This window comes from Cinclus cinclus, chromosome 3, assembly GCF_963662255.1.
Source record: "Cinclus cinclus chromosome 3, bCinCin1.1, whole genome shotgun sequence".
Lineage (NCBI taxonomy): Eukaryota > Metazoa > Chordata > Aves > Passeriformes > Cinclidae > Cinclus > Cinclus cinclus.
The window spans coordinates 103,331,914-103,353,932 of NC_085048.1; the positions used below are offsets into that span (position 1 = coordinate 103,331,914).

The 22,019-nt window shown below is 40.5% G+C and overlaps 1 protein-coding gene across 1 annotated transcript in view; it reads left to right on the plus strand.

Annotated features, from left to right (window-relative positions):
* The first annotated feature begins 3,491 nt into the window (after positions 1 to 3,491).
* Positions 3,492 to 22,019, plus strand: part of VRK2 (VRK serine/threonine kinase 2) — a 36,196-nt gene continuing 17,668 nt past the window's right edge. The window contains exons 1-7 of the mRNA XM_062489420.1: positions 3,492 to 3,627; positions 12,428 to 12,483; positions 12,993 to 13,062; positions 13,418 to 13,505; positions 13,639 to 13,747; positions 14,937 to 15,029; positions 21,664 to 21,796. Of these exons, the coding sequence (XP_062345404.1) occupies positions 3,492 to 3,627; positions 12,428 to 12,483; positions 12,993 to 13,062; positions 13,418 to 13,505; positions 13,639 to 13,747; positions 14,937 to 15,029; positions 21,664 to 21,796 (685 nt within the window). The remainder of the gene's footprint in view (positions 3,628 to 12,427; positions 12,484 to 12,992; positions 13,063 to 13,417; positions 13,506 to 13,638; positions 13,748 to 14,936; positions 15,030 to 21,663; positions 21,797 to 22,019) is intronic.

Genomic DNA, 22,019 nt, shown 5'->3' on the forward strand with positions numbered 1-22,019 from the left:
GAAGTAATTACTCCCAAAGTTCTGAGGAGCTGGCAGGGAGCACGGCAACAATGGAGCAAGCACAGCAGGAGCACGGGACCTGCACAGATGCAGGGACACAAATAGATTTCTCAGCACAAACTGGGAAGCAGTCTGAAACTTGATGCCTTGTTGTCAGTGCTCTTAATACAGAGATGTTACATCTCTGGAGTAAATTTAGCCATGATATTTTAAGCATCAGTGATATCTGGAGCAAAGCAGGGGAATTGAATGTGGGAGTGCTAAAATGTCAGTGTTAAATACCACAAAAGCATCAAAATCCAATGGTGAGAGAAGCCACAAGTGCTCACCTGCTGTAGGAAATTTAAGGGGCTTTGTGCATGTGATACTGCAAGATTTCATATAACTGACTACAATCTTTTATACTCAAGTTTAGGCTTCAGCAAGGAGAAGAAAAAACTAAAATAAATGCAAGATAGACCAAATGTTTAAGGTACAGGGGATGTGTTAATGTAACATGTTTTGCTTTAAGACAAAGACAGAAAGAAATACAGCCTCAGGACAGGTTTGCTGTCTTATTAAACACTTAAAGAAAGCACTGACTTCCTAAGAACCTCACCACACTCTTTAAATAAATCCCATGATAAACCAGCACGGCTGATTGTTACTCTCCAGAACATATGCTAGAAACAGGTTGATACTGGTAGGATTTGTACACTTTTACACTTATTAGTACATTTTTTTCTGTTAGGATTTTTGAATTTGGCAGTAGTGATAGCTGTATCACCTTGAAGGGAAATTGCTTCCATCATAATTAGACCTTCCTGGAAAAAAAAGCCCAAACAACAAAACCATCCCCACATCTGTAATTATTCTGGCCATCCATCCCCTTTATCACCTCCCCAAACTGCTAATTTATAGCAACCGTGAAGAGGGCACTCGGCTTTATTTAACCTGCCTAAAGTTTTTGGGAGGGTTGCTAATTGGTTGATGAGAAGCAGGGGGAAAGGAAAAAGCCCTATCTCCAGCTCAGCCTAATAGGAAAAGAGGATTTCTTGGTCCCACCCACAAACACGTGAATGTGCTATTAACCGGGCCAAAGGCTCTAGAATTAAGTTCTAATCTGCTTAGAAATTTTCTCAGGTAAAGCCTCTGGTCTTTATTAATTTTTAAAGGTATATGTTAGTTTTGTGCTTCAAAGTGTCTGAAACCAAACCATAAAAATTTTGCAGGTTACACACACCTTTTTGAGGGCCTGCTAGTTATGGCTGTTTGTTAATGAAGATCTGGATTTAAAATATGAACTCATTCTACAGGAGTGGCCTGGTATGTGCAGGAACTTTTTTTTTTTTTTTTTTTTTTTTTTTTAGTATGAGTGATATACGTAGTTTCTATTACATTCCTGAGTGGTTGTCTTTGAGGATTTTAACTTTTAATAACTGATAAAAACTTTAGCTTTGCATCTATTCTCTGATTAAAAATAAACAAACAGAAAACCGCAACAAACAGTACAACCAAACAAAGCAGTATTTCTCCTGACTTGTAGGATAAATACCTTAAACCCTCCTATACCACATGTTAAATTGCACAAGTTGTGATAGACCTCTAAGCTATAAAGGGTGGTTCACTATTCCTCAGAACTCCATGAATTATTCATACTTAACCTGTTTGGTTTTCTTTTCCCTCTACTTCATCTGATTTGTTTCACTTTCTTATTCTGGTGAAACTGTGGGCAGGGAAAGAGCTTAGAAGCAGGAAGCTCTTTGACAATGCTTTCATTTCAGTTTAATAACGTGGATGCCTCTTTGTAACAGCTGAGTAAAAAAGTTTTCTCCTTAAACAGAGGCTTGTCCTCAGATTCCCAAGCAACTATTTCGAGGTAATTTTCTTTTGGAAAGACCCTTCCCAGGTAATTATGATAATGGTGATGGTTAAACACTGATAATGGTGATGGTTTCTTTGATGCTGAACTGGACAGCTATGGCTGCTTTTTTAAATAAACCAGACAATCCCAACACCACCTTCCTATAGTCTCTTCTGGCAATTGTTGCAAAGGGGAAAAACTCTACAAAAATGCTTTACGGAAAACTTGAATTTGTTCCCTTTTTGGCTGAGCTTTCTGCAGTTTTTTTCATTAATGATAAAACCACAAAGTCTACAAGATTGATGAAGCCGAAAGGATTGTTACATAAAGGCTTAATTTTCTGAGAGCAATACAGGTTTTGCAGTGGTAATCTGTGTTGCTACTTTTAAGTTTACTTGCAAATTATGTAGTTGCTGATGTTTTGGATTTTGATTGTTCTATTTAAAATAAGACATAAATTCTTTTTTAAAAAATAGGCTTAAACTTGTAAATTTTATACCCTCTTTTCTGGAAAAGAACTTGTAGCGTGATGTTGTGGTCCCCACTGACATCTGCCTAGGTGGTGTGTACCAGGGTGACCAGACACCCTATTGATAAAGCAAAACTTGTACAGAATGGTGGCTTGTGATCAAAGCTATGCCCTGAAATCTTGGGGAATTAAAACTCACCTCACAGTGTCCTTTACTGCCAATTTAAAAGGTCATGGGGCTGATCGAGTCCTGGCTCAGCTGCATCTCTCCTCTGTCCCTGCCTGGAAGCAGCCTGAGGTGGCCATTACCTGTTCCACTGCGCTGTTCTGGGGTAAGTATCTCTGTTTCTGGGTGGAAGTTGTTACTCTTGACCTCCGCCAGGAAGATCCTGGGGGAAAACCGCAGTGGCCTGAGTGAGGTCTGGCACCATGATAGTCCCGTGACTTTGCTGCACCTCCTGGAAGTGCCTGCTGCACTCCAAATCCTGTCTGCTGTGATTTTATTTCTTTACCTCAGGCAGGAGACCGTCTGATTTCCGACTTCTCAATGCACGAAAAGAAATTTAAAAGCTCTCCCTCACGAAGCTCAGCCTCAGACGCAGGAGAAAGGGAACACCGGGGGCTGAGGCAGCTTCGCGGGCGCCATCTCCCCCTGCACCTGCGTCCCTCATGATCTCCCTGCTCCATCTCCCTCCTCCTCCGTTCCCCGTAATCTCCCTTCTCCGTGCCCTCGAAGCGAGGAGCGGCAGCACCCGGCACACAGCGACTTTTCGGGCGCCATCTCCCCGCTCCGTGCCCCTGAGGGGAGGGGGGAAATGGCGCGCGCCCCGCCGGGCTGAGGGCCGTGAGGGGGCGGTGGCGGGACTCCCTCGTCCCGGCCCTGCCTCAATTCCCAGCCCGGGTTTCCCCACCCCGGGTTTCTCTGCGGGAAGACGGCGTCCCGCTACTCATTCCTCTTCCTCCTGCTGTTGCGGAAGTGCCCGGCTGGGAAGTTTGCAGCAGGCGGCGGGGGGAGGCCGAGGGGGCTCTGTAGAGGTGGGTGAAAGGGAGCGGGCTGAGGAGCATCGCCCCCTGACCCTGCTTCGTGCTGCTGGGCAAAGCACATTGAGGTGTATTGAACCTTCTGGCAGCAGTTTTTCAACAAACTTTCGCTTTCGTTTTCCCCCCCCTCAAGGTACGATGCCGCCCAAAGGTCCCGGGAGAGGAAAGCTGCCCGTCCCGCTCCCTGAAGGCATGATCCTGAAGGATACCGAAGGAAAAACCTGGAGGCTGGGCAGTCAGATCGGTCAGGGAGGATTTGGCCGGATCTATTTAGGTAAAATACTGCTGATAATTAAGAGGGTGACTTGCAAAATTGTTTTGTAGCTTCCTGAACTAGAAAAGGCACTAACTTTAAAAAGCGTGGTTTACGTGCTGTTGGTGACTGTTGTTCAAGTGTGGTTTTCTGAGCTGTTGCTCCTGTGCCATTCCTGCTCGTGATGCAGCATCTTTTCCGTGGCCTGTCCGGCTTATTTTGCTGGATACTGATGCGCTTTTCTGTAGATCTTGAGTGGGGCAACCAAGGTGCCATTGTGTCAAAGACCACCAAAGAGCACCAAAAAGCTAGATGATGTTTTTTCAAAGTAAGATCACTTTTCTTAGTAAAGGTTTTGGCCTTAGGCCAGCCTAATGCTCTGTAGCCCTCTTTCAGGTTCTGGTTATTGGAAGTGTTATTTTCTGGCCAAGAGTAAATTAGTTTTCATCCAGGAAATGAAACAGTAACAATACTTACTTGGGTTCTGCCTCTGAATTCGCATCTTTTCGGCAGAGGTGGAAACGGTGTTCTGTATTTGCTCTGGCCTAGGTAAGTTTCTGTGTTTCCTTCAGAAGAAGCTGCTGCATTTTAGTCTGAGCTCTGTGAGGAGTCAATAGTTCTGAAAGGAGTTTGTAAAGCATTCTGGGTCACTGCAGAGGGATGTGATGTATGTTACTGTTTCTGGTCTCTGTGAAAGAGCAAATCCTGTGTTCTAGGTAGTATTATGAGCTTGGGTGATCTAGTTTTTCTTATTTTCATGGCAACATGTAGAAACTAGTTCACAATGTCTCTTTGGAACTAAGTTGAGCTTGTATGGAGCAGTGAAGAATCACCTAGAAGCAGTTTATTGCATTATCCCTGAAGCCTAATATGATCTTTTAAAGTTAGAGTAATATTAACTCTAATTGGAATGTTAAGGCCTAAAACTTAATAAGCAAGTCACTCCTATATACAGACTAGCTTCATTTTATGCAGTAATCAGCTACACATACAGTAGCAGTACATCCGAGAGGTTCCTGTGGTGAAGTTTCTGGTTTGGTTTCATCTGACATTTCAATAGTTCACAGTATTCCTCACTGCTCTGCAGAAAGAACCAGTGGGAATGACAGGGGTTTCAGCTAACACAGGAGATGCCAAAAGGTAGGGCACTTGTTAGAGTATTTACCTTCTTTTTACCTTTTGGTATATTTTAGTACCTTGTTATGACCATCTTTGAAGCATTAGTTGGTTACCTTTGAGAGATGCTGTGTGTTGGGCACATGTGAGAAGCTACCATGAGAAAGTACACTTTAGCATGAGCTAAGAAGTAAAGGTGTCTGTGGGAATGGCCATTCCAAGATGAAGGACAGCAAGATGGGAACCTGCAGAAACCTCCCACGGACAGAAGGGTGTGAGGGAGCTGGGGATGCAGTGTGAAAGGAAGTTTGTAATGGGTGTAGCTCTCCATGTGTAAGACCAGTAATGTTGTGTTTCTGAATTCAAATCCAGCTCTGTCATTTCCTGCTGCAGCCAAATCACACTGGACCTTGAGAGTGGCTTAGCATGTGGGGTTCTGACAGTTTCATGCAGATTTGAGTTTTCTGCCTAATCACAGAGCCCACCAAGGTGATTTCTTATATTGAGGTATTTGTTGCAGTTTGGCTCCCACTGAACTGAGGTGGAGAGCAGTCAGTGGATTAGAATGAGAATACAGCTGGGGACTCATGGTATTACTATTCTGTAATAGGTTTTTTGTAAGTGATAGCATGGCTGAGGAAATGCAGCTGCCACTTTTGTAATGGTATTTGTGTTCATTTTTGTGTTCATTTAATCCCTTCTTTCAGGAGAAACAATGAATGCTACCTGCAGCACTGAACTGAAGGGTCAGTTCCCCTTGTAGCTCATCGACTGAAGAGAAAATGGACATTTATCCCTAAGTAGTGACACTGAAGCTTTTTTTTTCTTTTTTTTTTGTCCACCTCTTGGTCTCTGATGTGTTTATATTAAAGTATACCATTCAGCAGCTTTTTGGGGCCTTGATACTGCAAAATATAGCTTTAAGAACCAGGAGGAGTGAAGTGGATTACACATTTTTGTGACTAAGATACAGGTGCTTGGAGACACCCCCTTTTCTCTGTGCTGTTCAGACCTGTTTTTAGAACATCTAGAGCAAGGTGTGAGAGGAACACTAACTTTCAGAGAGAAGCTCACCCTGAAGGAGCTGTAGAGAGGTGGGAGACAGGAGGTTTGATTGCCTGCCAGGTATGAAGAGCACAGCCTTTTTATGAAAGTAAAGGTTAACTTTCCCAGCTATATCTTTTAATAAGTATTTTTACAGGAGCAGTGTAAAGATTTTGATGTGGTTGTTATAGCTTAATTTCCCATTAAGGGTATTCCATACTCCATTAATCTATAAAAACGTTCTTGAGAAATTTTATGGTATCTCTGCAAAATCTATTTACTAGGGGTGCATTTTGTGGAATAAGGTTCTGTTCACTAAATCAAAGCTGCTGAAAGCTATTTACTGCCCCTGAGTCCTAGGATGCTAATGTGGGGCTTTGGAAGTTCTGTTCCAAAATGAATAGAATTGTGTGCATGAAAGTTAGCATGATCTTCAAGTTCTGTCCTGCCTCACAAATACTTTCCTTTGTTTTCTGATTATTCTTACTCTTTCCGATCCATTCTACATTTTTGTGTCACTGGTGCCGATTTGCTCTCAGGCACCTTGGAGCTGTTATCCCTTTGATATGAGGAGCACCTGTGGAAGGCTGTGACATTGGTGGTCTTACAACTGTTTTGTAGCCCTGTGGAGAACAGTGGAAAATGAACAAGAGCACAGGAGCCTTGCATTCTCTAATTTATCTCTCTAATCACAGCCAGTAATTAACACCAATCTTTATATAAAACATTCTTCAGTCCTGCTGCAAGCACTCTATTAATGCACAATTTGGACTGAAAATTTAAATGCAGAAAGGTCACACAATGTTTTGTTAGGATTCCTCTGTCACAGTGAAGCCTGCTGCATCCAGCACGATCTATTTGCAGGCTTCTTTCTCATGGAAAGGGATGGTTCTGAAAAATATAAATATTTTTTACAATTTATGTAAAAATGTTTGTTAGATAGTGTCTTTTACGGCAGAACTTACTACATTGTAAATGTGCTTTAATTTTATGAAGCTCAGGAAAATAAGTATTGATAAAGTCATTGAATTGTGCCCTGCTTGGAGATCAGTTATACCCAGTGCACTATCCTTTTAAGTTTTTTATTCCTCTTATTTTCAAGGAAGGGGGAAAGAATTTCCTCCTGAACAGTAAACAGTGATTAAATTGGTGAATATTATCTTTTCGTACTAAACACCAGTACAGTGAACCCTGTTACTGGTGAAGGTAAGGAGGAAGTCTGGTGTGGCCTGTTCTTTTAAGCTTGGGTCATAGTGCAGTCAAACTGCTGGTGTTCTGGGAATCAGACTGGGGTGTGAAAGAGTTTGTTTCTGTTTCAGACTAATTTCCATGGATAGTTTGTGTAGTTGTGTGCAGGGGTGTACCCGTGTCAAGGAAGAGAAGCATGGATGGAAGTACAGTTGGTCCTATTGTTCATTCCTTGGTTTGCTTGGGAAGCTGCTTCAGCAATTGTTTCTGGAGAAGCAGAGTCCTTCAGCAGTTGCCTAAATTAAAATAATGCAGCAAATGAGTTACAAATGCAGTAAAATGATACCAAAAGATAAATTCGGCATGCTTTTTATTAGCTCAATGGGAAAAAGAATCTTAATAGCAAAGCCGTGTAGTTAAAAGCACTAGCAGGTGACTCAGGGATGGATTTTTCTCAGCTTCAAGATGTTAAAATGCATTGTGCCTGCAGATGTGAACCTTAGTGTGAAAATAAATTTGTTAGTAGTTTGATGGAAGGGTCTTTTGTCTAGTCATTAATATTAAACTGTATGAGTAGAGATACTGCGAGCAACCTGTTTGTGGGCAAACTAAATCATAAATTTAGCCTGATGTTGCTCCTCAGAAGTACTTAGGGCTGACTGACCTGCACCATCTGTCAAAGAGAAAATATTCCTTACCTTTACTAGTTCTTGCTGGTGAGTGCTTCCTTTGGAATCTTCCCCCTTTCTTTTTTGGTCCTCTGTAAGCTAAAAATCTTGATTTGAAAAATGTAATTCGTTTTTGCACAGAGGTCTAAAGCCTGCAGAGATCATTACTGTTACATTGTAGTGTTCTGCCTCATCATGTGTTAGGGCTTCCTTTTCCAAATGCTGAGTAATGCTGGGAGGTCAGGAGAGCAGTTCTGATTGATTGAATTTATTTGTTTATTATTTACTTTTCAGTGGGGGATGGAGGAGGAGCTTTGGAGGACAGCTCAGGTACCTGTTGCCTCACGGAGGGCACTCCTTCAGTTGTCTTTGGCACCTGTACCCTGCTGAAACTGGCATTGTATCTTCTGAGTGGGCACCATGTCAGACCAGCAGATGGGCTGCAGCAAGATCTTGCCAGAAAACATTTTGTGCATCAAGTTTTAAATATTAGAGTCCTGGGCTCCCATCTGAGAGTGCTGTAAGAGCAGGCCATGCAAAGCTTTTCTGCCTGGGGTTAAAGGATGTGTCATCCTTATTCCAGCTTGAAGTAATTAACTTTGAAAGTCAAACAATTGGCTTCCATTTCTGTGGAATACAAAATCTCTGGTGAGTCAATATTAAGGTTTCACAGAAACACGAGTAAGAAATGTAGTGAAATTTTCTACCAGTACTGAATCCTCTTGACTTGGAGGCATTTGGAGTTAGTGCAAAACAGTTGAGCAGCTGAACACTATTTTGCCCTAAAATCAGTTTAGTTTTGGTCTTGTGGAAGATGGGTCTTATGGAGGGTTATGTATCTGTGATCTGTATAAAACCCCTCTACAGTCTTAAAGCTACCTGGAAGAAGAATCTAGAACAAAACCTGGTCAAAAATACTGCTCAGCAAAGAGTCTATCCAGGACATGATGCTGCATCTGTAAAATAATGGAGAAGTAAATATTCCTTAGGCATTAAAAGTAGGGTGTAAACACTCTTCAAATGCTGAATGTCCCAGTTTTTGGGAAATACTGGATATTGCAGTATCAGGGAGGGGGAGGCAGTGTGCTTTGTTTGCCTTTGAACATTTGCCTTGGCACCTTCCCTATGTAAGAAATAGAGGAAGTTGTGTTTAATAGCAAACAATGCTTTTTATTTACTTGTGTACGTTTTGTTTTTAGTAATTCTATTGCTGCAACTTGGATGTTTTTTATCGTTAGATGCTCTGTGCAGTACTCTTTCCCTGCTTTTACCCATTGAATTTAACAGCTCTTGGCTTGACTTAAACAGGGTCAGAACTTTCCCGGCTTTTTTTCTAGGTACCCTGTAACTTCAAAAATGTGATGTTTTTGAGATTAGTTTGGATTTCTGCAAAAACTAAGCTGATACATCACTCCTTAGGATTAGCTAATGAATAGAACAAAGCAAAAATAAAGTAGCAGCAACTGAAGAACTTCTGAAAATACTTTCATTCATGTTTCCCAAACAAATATATCCTCGAAATATCCAGCAGTGGCAAAGAATCCAGCTGTGGACAGGAGCAAGGCTGTTTTTCCAAACTGCCAAATCAGTGCTGTTTTCTTTTCCACTGTGTAAACTTTGTCAACAAAAGTGGCTCTGTGAGAGCCATTGAAAATATTTCACCATATTCCAAATGTGGCTGCCACAAATTAACTGCTAAAACTACAACAAGCACGTTTGAACTGGCAAAGGGAGTTGGCACATTCCTCTGTCAGGCTACAATTGTGTTGTGTGGTTGCAGGAAATTGCAGTTCAGCCACAAACACCCTTTTGTTACCATAGCTTGTTAACATTTAGAGAGTGCCATTAATTAAGAATGTGTCACTCAGCGACAAAAAGGATGAAGTTCATGGTTAAAGTGGATGATAAGGCTATAACTGCTGTGCTGTTACAATCCTGGACTGGGCTAATTCCAGGTGAGATTTTTGTGTAGGCACAGCAGTTGGAAATTGTGGCTAGAATGTGAATCTTACTGCGTTGCTTTATTTCAGAGGACATTTTAAAGCTGTGTGCTCCTCACTGGCCTGGTAGCTGTGACTGTGGGATGAGGGGGAGGAAAGAAAAGCAGAGCTGTGCGCTTTGCCCTCTGGAGATGTTTCGTGAGACTCCTCTTGGCTGGTGGCTGTTTTCATTTTATGCCTCCTTCACGACTGAATCCTGCACCAGTGCTCCCAGTTATGCACTGGGACAGTGATTTGGGTTGTGTGCTTGTATCACCATCCCCCTCCCCAGATATCAGGGGTTGTGCATATCTGGTTGATACAAGCAGCATAAGGTGGGAACTTGCACACTTGTAATGCTATTTTAAGGGGTTTTTTTGCAAACATAATCTCACCATATAGAGTTCCTGGTACCCTCTGTGAGTGCTTATCTGCCATCAGAGACCTCCTGCCTATCAGCACGCCTCTCCTGCAGAGTCTCTGCTCACTGTCCTGCAGTCTAGCATTTAACTGATTGTAATATTATAAATAGCCATGTGCTACCGCACAGAACGAGGCTAGCACATGGCTAATTACGAGTATACAGTAATTAACTATGAGCTAAACTCGCAGGAGAGTGTGTGGTGGTGGTCTATGAGGTATGTAATCAGACTGTTTGTTAAATCTTGGGAGCCTTTCCAGTCTGTTAAATAATGATACATAGTAATGAGACTATTTTTAAAAAAACATTTATGTTTATTTATGGACAAAAAAAATAGTCTTTTTTCTGAGCTGCAACTGGAGTTGCTGGTTGAGATCTGAATGGGTAATTAAAGTGATGTAACAAAAAGGTACACATACAACTTCTGTTAACTGTATGGGATGAGACTGATTGTCCCAGCATTGTCTGTGTCAGAAGCTTAGTGTTATTCACGGGGTCTTTTGGGCCTTGTTCCATGTATGTGCAGTAAAAATACTACCTTTTCTCATTTTGTATACTTGAAAATAACTCATTTTGTGGTGCATCTGTGCCAGTATCTTGTTGAGCTTTGACTTTTCTCCCTTTTCACTTTGTAACCATTGCTAGTTATGTTTGGGTTTACTTTCCTTTAAGATGTGCTTTCAGTGTGACTCTAAAAGTGTCCAAGCCAGCACAATGTAAGAAACATGGGGGTGAAGCCCTTTTGCTGGGCTACCTCCTGTTAATTGCTCTTCTCAATTACCCTGACAGCTGTTACTCTGTTCCAGATTACCATGAATGAGGCTTCTCTTTATAAAATGTCAGGAAGTCTGCAGGGAAGTTAGATCAGCCTCTTTCAAATATATGTAAATTTGATACCTGCCTACACCTATCAAACCTCTGTTAAGTAACTTGGTATTGAGCTACATTTTCTTATCCAGAGGTTCTTTTCTGATCTGTGCCAGTCAAAGGAGCATATCAAATTCTGTTTGGGTAATGTGATGTTGTTGAATGCAGTGAAAGCATGTGGGATGTGCTCCGTTTACTAATGTCTTCTATTAACACACATCATATATGTGGAAGAGAAAAATAAGACATCTGAGCCTTAATTCCTACTTCAGTACAATAGTATGGTAAGAACAAAGTGTGCCAAAATTTCCCTTCTAGTAGATTTAATGTTTATTCTGAATATGAGTCTATGGATAGTTCACACCTTCCAGACCTACTGTTTTGATATTTTAATTTTATTTTAATGTGCTATTAGCACAGCAGCATTCACATGGGGAAGTGTCAGTGGGGAGCCTGTGGGTGTCTCGGATGGGTACACTACCAGATTCAACTCAGATGCTGAATGGAATTGAAGGAAGATGGCAGCTGTAGGAGTCTGTTCATTGTAAAAGTATTTTCATGCCCTGACCATCAAAAAAAAGCTAGCTTGGATTGGTGTGATTAGATTCAAGTTTACTTGATTTTTATTATGCGGATGAAAGGGGTCTATTTTTGTGTGTGCTCATGGTTGAAATGTTTCACACCTGGACTGTTGTTGGTATTTGATCATTATCAGAAGTTTGAAAGGGACACTTATTTCCTAGGAACTGTATTCTTTTTATCTTTTTTCAGTGATGATTCTAAAAGATGATTTAGTCTCATTAAATTTTAATCCCAGTGTAGCTCCATGTAGGTTCAGTAGTATCAGAGAGAGCTGATAGTTCTCTCAGGGTCAGAAGAAAATAGGATTGCATTGTCTGTGCACAGAGGTTCTGTCTCCTGAGCTGTAATTGGTACATGTGGTCAATTATTGTTTTGAAATTTCTACTTGCACTGAGAGGCACAATCCCTCAGCTCCCCTTTAGGCAGGTGGTGCCTGTGCTATCCCTAACTTAGGCCAGTGTCTAAATAATGCCGGAATAGAAATCAAGGTTCTAGGGCCAAATTAATTTGTGATAGAGGAAAGCAGACAATCGTGTCTAGAGGTGTAATGTAGGTCAGAACTTTTAAGCAGTGTCTTTGTCACAGCAGTAGATTGACAGCAACCAAATACAGTGGTTTTCCAGTTGGCTGGAATGACTTAAACAGTGACAGTCCTAATGGAATAGCTCATTGTGGTGCAAAGTGAGGACATCGTGCTTACTCCTTAATTAACATCCAGGGGAGACTTCTGAAAACATGGCTTTAAAAATGCTTCTCTACTTGTTGATTAAAACTTCTCTGGTCGTTTTTGTTTTGTTTTATCTTTCTTTGAACTTGGCAAAGCTCTGACCTTTAAAAGCAGGAATTCAGACTATCTTTTGTGGTTTTGGTTGCCTGACTCAGTGTTAGCAGAGTCTTTATTTGCAATTACATTTTGTTCCATACAGCTTGATCTCCATCTCTTTGTTCCTTTGCAGCATCCCTTCAAACTCAGGTTCCTGTAGAAGACGATGCAGTGCATGTCATTAAAGTGGTAAAGTGTAGATTTCATTTCTAAATTATTAACTTGCATGCAGTTCTTTCTCTTAATTATCTATCCTGATTTTCAGCGTTGGGTCTCTATTGCATGCTTGTGGGTTTTGGTGCTTGGGTTTTTTATATCCTTTCCCTGCTTGGGGATATATTTGGCATTTCCATGACACACAGTATTGCCTTGACTTGATTTTTTTTTTTCCTTGATTACAGCCCCTCTACATTTTGGTAAGGAAAATTAGACTATGATTTCAAACACACCTGATCTCCAATATTTCTGAAAATACTGTCTTAAATAATATCTGAAACAATTGGTGATGTTTATGAAAATGTGTTGCCAAGCAACTTTTCTTTTTAGCTACTTAATAAAATTAAATTTCAGGTGACGTGGAATCTGGAAGATGGGAGAGAAAAGGGGCTTAATTCTCTTGTTGTTTCTTACATGTTTTTCTTAAGAAACTGTTGTCTTCTTAATGCCATTTATGATACCAAGTTTCTGTTTCTCAATAGGAATATCTTGAAAATGGCCCCTTGTTTTCTGAGCTGAAGTTCTACCAGAGGGCTGCCAAACAAGAGCATAGTAAGTAATGTCTCAGCTCTGGCTCAGGTAGATGTGAGGACAAGTTTGGGTTTAACTACTTCTGTTAAGAACTGTTACTTTAGGGCTTGAAAGCCAGCTCATTTCATGTACCCTGAACCAATGCCAGCTGATGCTGTGGTAATTCTGGATTGCTGTAGCTTTTGTTACTTGGGTGTTGTCCTTTCTGGTTGGAAGGGAGAACAGAAGCCAACCAGCCAGAACAGGGCCACATTTATTATGTGCACATAAAGAAATGGACTTCAGAGACAGGCCAGCCCTGGGACAGAGAAAAGATCCCAAACCTGGAGTTCTCAGCTGCCTTTAACCCAATGTTATGTTCTTCTTATTATTGCAGTAAGAAAATGGATGAATCTCAAAAAAATAAGATGCTTAGGAATTCCAGTGTTTTGGGGATCAGGCCTGGCTGAGTACCAGGGAAAAAGGTAATGAGATAAATGGTAATGAAGCCTCAATTTGACTGATGACCCATTTTCAAAAATGGAGATTTAGTCCTTTCAATCTGACATAAACTTGCAGTCATGTCTTAAAGGATTCCTTTCCCATATTTTTTGATAGCTACAGGTTCATGGTCATGGAGAGACTGGGGCAAGACCTTCAAAGGATCTTTGAAGATTGTGGAAGCAAGTTTAAGAAGGACATTGTTCTGCAACTTGGGGCACGAATGGTACGCACATAGAGAGAGAGAGGAAATTGTGGTGTGTCAAATTTGCTCAGTTCAGCTAGAGAATTATCTTGTTAATATAGTTCCTTTAGATGGCTGCTAAGTTTAGAGTTAAATGTGTAAATGCTATCTATTTTCTTATTTCTCTGGGGGGTTTTTAGGCAAAAGAAAAGTATTCAGTAGAAAATCAAGACTCCCCTACAGACTGAAATTTGGTCAAACCAAATTTTTTTTTCTAATAGGTTAAAACACAGACCATCCACTTCAATCTGTGTGTCTAGACTGAGATGTGTGAGCCTATTCTCATGTTTCAATAAGTATTGATTTTTTTTCAGTGTATGAGGGGTATTGTGTTAGACATCCATATTTGTCAAAGTTCACAATCAAATGCCTGAATGCCAAATTATCAATGTGTTTGCTGAACACACTGATCATACAGGCCAGGATTTGGCCAGTCTGCAAGTACCAGTTTTGTTTACAAACGGGTGTAGACTGGCACACTCCAGCAGAAAGTTACACGTGTGCTCCTTTGTAACATAATTTGTGTTGTGAAATGCTGTGAAATACTGCTATTGCTGAGCAGAGGTGGATAGAAAATGGAGTAGAGGCAATGTTAAAGTTAGAGAAGAGGAACTCTTGGACTGGATGCATCCAAAGCATCCCTTTAACTTGAATAATAATATTTTTTTAAAAAATTGAAGGGCTTTCATAGTCATGTAATTGATAAACTTATAATGTTCTTTCTGCTCTCCGAAAATCAGGATTGAGTTGTCCTTTGAGTTGCCAAGTTCAAATGTGTTTTTTAATAATAACTAGAGCTATTGTGCCTCAGTATAGAACTGGAAGTGTTGGTGCAGGGGGGCTGTGACATGAGATGCTGGTCATGTAATAACTGGCAGGGTCACATGGAATTTGATCTTTCTAAGAGCTTGGTGTTCTCAGCATCTCCTCTGGTGATTATAAAGTACTGGTTTTATTCTTGCTCTGTAATTTAGAAGCTGGTACTCAGGTAGTTACACAGGGATAGCCCATGCAAAGTATGGCTTGTTTATGCTTTGCCATCATTAGTCCAAGCCAAATTTGTCAGCTCGGTCTGTGTAGCCTTGGTTCCCCTAAGTGAGAAATACTTGGTGGCAGGGTTGGGGCAGAGTGGAGAAGATGATGATGTTCTCTGTTCTAAACTCTTTCCTAGTTGGATACTTTGGAATACATACATGAAAATGAGTATGTCCATGGTGACATTAAAGCAGCAAATCTTCTTCTGGGCTACAGCAATCCACATGAGGTGAGTGTACTTACTTATCTACACTTTTACACTTCTGTGTTTAGAACCACTGAAAAGTTTTATAAGTTTTGCAAATGTTTTGCTTTCACAATTCACATATTAAAAGGAGTTTATGCATGAACATCCACATCCCCTCACAACAGATCTGAGTGGCTCTGTGGAGCTTGAGGGCTGAGAAGGAAGCAGGACAAAGCTGTGCTTTGTTCCGTCTGTGCTCTGCTGACTGGGATACTGCTGTGGATGGGTAAACTAATGAAGAGGATAAATTACAGGACCTAATTGCTGCTCTAGGTTATACCAATTAAAGGATATTAGTAGAGATTAATGATGTGGCCTCTTCTACTTTCATTCTTGGAAGATCCAGGTTTCCAATATTGCCATGAATTGTTTCCATGCTCTAACTCTCTTATCCTGCTCATTGTAGTGAATAGAACAGGTAAGTAGGATTAAAGTTGCTGTTCTCTAACACTCTAAAGCCTTGAATGGAAGTCTTGGAGTGAAATGTTGTAAAGCAAATCTTTTGGTCCTGTCGTATTCCACATGCTCTTCTGATGTCTTTTTTTTTTTCATTCTTCAGGTAATAAAATCTAAGTATGCTTTTTTAATTGGAAAAAAATAGTTTAGGAGAAAAGGACATCTCCAACTTCACTTAAATATAATTAGCTGTAAGCAACACTACTTTCAGTTTTGGTTTCTCTGCTGCCATGATAAAGAAACATTTTGCAAAGCAGCTCACTGCCATTTGTGGTGAACCTTTCAAGTGTATTTGCTCTTTTTAAAAGCTTCAAGTTAAATGGCTGAGTGAAATTTAACTTGTCAGCTTTCTGAAAGACATAATTTGAAAAACAGCATGGCTGTTTAAGACAACCCTGGGTTTATACAGTGGGAGCAGCCAGTGCATAATCACAGTTTATGGTGAGTGTTCTGCTGAATCCAGAGGAGGAGGCTCTTTAGAGCCAAAATTATCTGCAACCATTAGCATAACTCAAATGACTTTTCTTTTGTCTTGGTTATTGTGTATTTTTATGACAGCAAGAAATGCTGCTGTTTTTCACATCACAATTACTTTGGAAGTGTCCACTTACAGTAATCATAAAATGTTAAAGACTCGGAGCTGACTCGGAATTGGGCAGATTGCTGGGTGTTTTTCTGATTTTTTTTCTTTTGTTATTTGTACGAAGATTGTGCTGTACTTGTAATTTACTTCAATGATAGTAAATTTATTGACAGGTTAAAAATAAGGTGCTTCTGAGTTACTGGACAGAGGTTTTAGGGTTTATTTTCTAGGGTTTATTAAGTAAAAAATGAGTAGATGCTCCAGTTTGAGTAGCTTCTAACTCGACATGTATAAAGTGTAGGTCACTGCTGGGAGGTTTGCTGCAGAGCTTTTTTTCAGCAAAATTTCTCTTATGCTGAAATTATTCTATAAAATATTTTTAAAAGTTCCTATTCTACTTCAGAAGTGCTAGTGAGGAGACTGCCTAATATTTGCTTGCATTTCTGTGGTATGAATTTGACTTTCATTCCTGTATGTCTGAAATGAAATGTTTGTGCCACCTTTCTCTCTCTGCCAACACAGTGAATAACTCCATTGCCTAGGTCTTGGTTGTTTTTTTTCTTTTTTTTTAAAGGCAAAACGTTCAACCTAATCTCATAAATAGTGAGTGAGAGAATCTAGCCTATGGCAAACTCCAATCCAGGGGTTTCTGTAGCTCCAGTGGGAGTTGGCATAATAAAACTGCGTGATTTCTGTTGTGAGGTTTTTCAATAATTTTTTGCCAGTGGGTTCTTTTTCTTTAGGGTCTAGGATTTTGAGAGAATAAATTGTAAATATTCTAGAACTAAAAAAAAAATAATTATTTTAAAAGAAACCAAAATTCATCTCTTAAAAGTAACATATATCTCTATTCAAAATACAATTCTGTATTCTGTTGTGGTAAAGAGAGATAAATCTCTGTTCAAAAAGCAGGTGTACCTTTATACTAAACTTTATCTTTTTTTGCAACTGCAGAAAGTCAGTGATGAATTTGCATGTAAGAATACACATCAACAGTTACTAAATGACGGAAAAAAGTGCAGTTTTCCTGTGTTAGACTTCCTGCTGCTGGTCTCTCTCTCTCTTATGTAAATTAAGCTGGTGAATTTACCCCATAGCCAATAAATGAGTCTCCTTTCTGAAAGGGCGTGTGAAATCCATACTGCTATTCCCTACTTTGTGTGGCACAGCAGAGAAACAAATAAAGCAAAGGTGCTATCACTGTGTGACCTCCAAATGATGATTAGAAATGGGGAGAGGCTCCCAATGGAGTGACCTCAAAGAGCTGCAGATGTGCTCAGCAGTAGGCAGTGAGGCCACTCCCTGAGCTACAGGTCACAGGATCAATTCTGCAGTCAATGGTTCTGAGCACGGACCTGCACAGGGACTGACAGAGCAGCAGTGATGGACTGAGGGGAGTGCACAGCCCATGAATCTCAGAGGCCTCAAAGGAAACTTGAAGTCATCAGACCTATAAATTGTAGGTGAAGCACAGTCTCAGGGCTGTGGAGAGTTAAAGATAATTTGGTGCTTGGTCCTGTTTGTATGGTAAAGCAGAACAAGCAGCATTAATAGAGACACTGAAAGAAATTTAAATCCATTAATCTCATTTAAAAGGTGATACTATTAAGTGGTCATCGGACAAGAGCTTAAAACCTGCATTTTAAATAGATAAGGTTTGGGGGAGCACCTCTTGCAGACAATCACCTTGTAGGTTTTTTTTGGTTTGTTTTTTCTCCATGGATTTTATGGGCAGACATGTTGCAGTGTTGCAGACTCAGGTCTGTTGGGGTTTAAAAGCTGTAAATTTTTGTTGCATTTACACCTTAGTCCTGATTTGAAGCATTTCTTAGACAAGACAGTTACATTATAGACATCTGACTTGATTATCAGAGGTAGAAGAATACAAAATTGTTTCAAAAGATACAGAAATCATACACTGATCTTATGGGGAAAAGTTGCATGAAAGCAATTCTGACTTCAAGATGTTTTTCATTGTGAGGTGAATTGTGATTCCTGCTTTTTAGCCCGCTGGGACAGACTTGCTAAAGTGCAGGTGAATTGGGAAAAATTCAGATCTTTTTCTGTTCTCCTTCAGCACAGAGATGCCCTGTGCCACTTACCCTCTCTCCATTGCTTGCCTCCTTCCTTGGCTTTTGTTTGTGAAGGATGATCCTTCTGTCCTAATCACAAACTTCACAATTCCTGTCCCAAAATGGATCTCAGTCTGCCTTTTCCCTTTTTGTAGTTCATTGTCCAACTGAACCTGACAGCACTCTGGCCATTAGCAACCAATCTGCCTCTTATTAGTAGGTATCTACTTAATTATTTACAGGCATGACGTAAACCTAGGAATGGAAACACACAGAGAAAATCACTGTACTGTCATCCTTCCAGCAATAAATCTCCTGCTCTTTCCTTCAAGATAAAGGGAATACCATGAGATTCCAAAGGGCCAGGCTAATAACTACTTAGTGCAATTAAATATCATCAAGTGTACAGTTATAAGAATTGTGTATGTTTAGCAGATATTTAGCACTTCAGACACCAAGCACTGTGGGCCAGTCATGCACAAAAAGGGCAGAGGATGGCTGAAGCTGTGGCTGGCTGCTTGTGCTCACAGTAATTATTTGTGCCTTGATGATTCACTTGACCAAGATGGGCACGTTTACGTGTGCATGAAATTAAAGGTGAAGACTTTAGAAATCTGGCTCACGGTTTGTAACAAAAATCTATTAATAACAGACTATGCTGAGTGCTGCAGAGCCTGGTGCAGACTGGTATGTGTAAAGGACAGAAGCCTGAACAAAAAGCAGAGTTAAAATATAAGTGGTGGGAAGCAGTGTACAGTGTACCACAGCTAAACCCATCTGTTCTGGGCTTGTCCCTGTTGTACTTTCATCATCCACAGTACCTTTTCTTACTCCAGTGTCTTGTTTGACTTGATTGCTCTGCTCTATTTTGTTCTTTACTTGTTCTTATATGGTTTTTTGTTCCCAAAAGAGCATGCAGATAAAAAAAATATTTATGGTATTGAAGCACATACTAAAACTACCTTAATTTTTCTCAGTATTCTTTAATACTCGTCTGCTTTCCCCTTCCCTATGCCCTTAAAAAATGTACAACAACTATAAACTCATTTAAATGAGCTACTTCTACCATGTTCTGAGAAAATTTGGAAGGGCATGCAGTATTACATTATCAAAAAGTGACAACTAGCTATGAAGAACTGTATATCTTTTTAATGATGAAAGGGTTATAATGAGAATTGATAAAATGAAATTAATGGTAATTTGAAGTAACAGTCATTCTGATAATGGTTGTGGCAAGGTTGTAACAGCGCCTTGTTGGTTTTGTACAAGCTGAAGGGGATTGATTTTTGTTGGTGGCCAAGAGGCTTTGCCTTGAGAGGCTGCCATGCTTGTGGAAAAAATCTGATGTGAAAATTATGGAAGTGATAAGTGGCCCAGCTAGAAATAATCTGAACTGGTACACTCATGGCAAACTTCTGGGGAGAACTGCTGTGATCAGATGTCAGGATCACCCTGTATGTGAGTGGCTTTAAGGAGCAGTTGCTGCTTGATTTCCAGATCTTTCCATCATCAGACAGTGCAGGATAACCTAAAGTTACTTCTCACTTGTAGCAGGTTTTCCACATAAATTGCAAACTGCTCTGCTGATATGGCTACTGAAGGTATTTTAAGCAAATCCATTGGTTAAAAATGTATTGCAATAATGGAGCTGCCTTAAAAATAAAAAATGGCATAGTTACTGTGATAGGATAAGTGGGTTTTTTTTTACATACCTCAGGTTTGACTAGCAAATATTTGTGGCTGCTTTCTGGGTGGCCTGTTGGTATAGTTTGAAAGATTATTTGGGTTGGGTTGTCACATGGGAGTCTATCATATAAGCTGACATGCTCAGCCCAAAACAGAGAGATGACAGAGGTGTGTTGTTGGGGGTATTTTCTTTCCCAAGAGTTGAGATCTTATTTTAATGAAAGGCATATCCTTAATTTTTAAAGGTATCTTATCTTCCTGTCCATGTCAGAAAACTGTAGTCAAGCAAAGCACACCACTGAGTCAGGAAAAACTGCACTTTCTAGGCTTTTCTCTCCTTCCCAGTCCACAAAGAATGTAGAAAACTCCCAAAATTTGGTATTTAGGGTAGTTTGAGTGAGCTCTCTGACTGTGGGCTCAGTTAGGGCAGCACCAGAGAATTAGGAATATGCTGGAGAATGGATGCAGGAAAAAATCTAATCTGTCAGCCCAACCAAGCCAATGGCCTGCCCCAGATTTTATAGCCATCCATGCCTCTGGTCTTTAATCTTCTATCCCAGTTTGGCTGGGCTGTCAGGTGAGAAACATCATTGATAATCTTAAAAGCTGCCCCCCTGCAGGAAGTGTGCACTGCAGCCTGGCTTACATGCTCCAGATAAGCTCGGATCCTGCAGCAGAAACAGTAAAACCAAGAGACCAGCAATCCCAGGATTTGAAGCTGCCTCCAGCACAAACGGCAATCAGTAGTTCAACAGAATGTGCTACAAAGTAATGTGTTAAGTTTTCTTGAAGCTTTTTTGTTTGTTTGTTTTTGCCTTTATCAGGAATGGCATAATTAAATGGCAAGTGAGTGCCAGAAAAGTTTATTTTAGACTTTTTTAGGATAAAGTGTTTTGTAGCTAAAGAGGAAACTAAACTAAGGTTTGGATAAGATGTTTTTCTTTATCGTCTAACCAGATTTAGTAGAAGTAATCTCTGTGCCTTCAGATGATTTTCAGCTTTTGCCCCAAAAAATCCATGGATGGAATGGTGAATGAGGTACTATTGCAGTATGCATGATTTGGACCCATTTTTTTTTTCCTATTACATTGATTTAACTCCATGTATTTGCTTCAGAATAACTGAGAGACCACAGTTTGTTTGTGTGTCTTTTTAAAATACATTCTAAATTTAGGAGTGGTTTACTGGGATGGCTTTCTGGGTTGGGGAAGGCTGTTTTGCTTTGCTTTGTATCAGCCTACACTTTCAATAGTTTATGTAGGAAGTTAGTGACAGTGGCATTCCAAAGGGTGGGATTCCACTTGGGCCAGTGCCCAGCAGCCCTGGGACCACAGGCCCTTGGGGCACTGGAGCCCCATGTCCAGTCCTACTGCCTCTTCCTCTGGTTTTGAAGCTGCACAGTAGAGTTGAATTTGAAGGGTCTCGGCTGCTGGAAAATCCAAACAGGGAAGTGTGTATGCCTGCTTAAGTCAGGGGAGGAAGGGGTCCCATACACAATGTGAGGTTGCATAAAAGGCATATTGCAGTTTATGATGTCTGGATGCCCACCTGGAGAGCAGAGAGCTCAGGAACGAAATAAAATGACTGAAATCCTGCTCGACTCTGAAATAAGGTACGAGTATAGTAATGGAAGGATTTAAATGGGGAGGGCAGCTATTATAGCCCCCAGTTGTACATATTTTATCCTGAGGCACCATTTGGTTTAATAAAATTTAGATCTAAGGCTGTCCTTAACCTATCAGTTTCTTAAGACTTAATTATAAAGGTTATACTTTCAAAGGACAAAAGCATTATTCATTTGTCTGTTCATGTCTTCCAGGTTTATCTTGCAGATTATGGACTTTCCTACAGATATTGTCCCAATGGGAACCACAAACAGTATCAGGAAAATCCTAGGAAGGGCCATAATGGGACAATAGAGTTTACCAGCATAGATGCCCACAAGGGAGTAGGTAGGTTTCTTTCTTTTTATTTCAGATGAGTGATTATAGAATGAGTAATCACACCATGAGAGCTGCTGTACACAGGAGAAGCAGTGTTGGGGATTGCTGAGCTCCTCATGTGCCCAGGAATGCTTCCCCAGGGTTGGAGGAAGGGGGCAGCAGGAGGAACCCTGAGGGGTTCTGCACACCCAGCACTGGAGCAGCCCAGGACAACCCTGAGAAGAGCTCAACA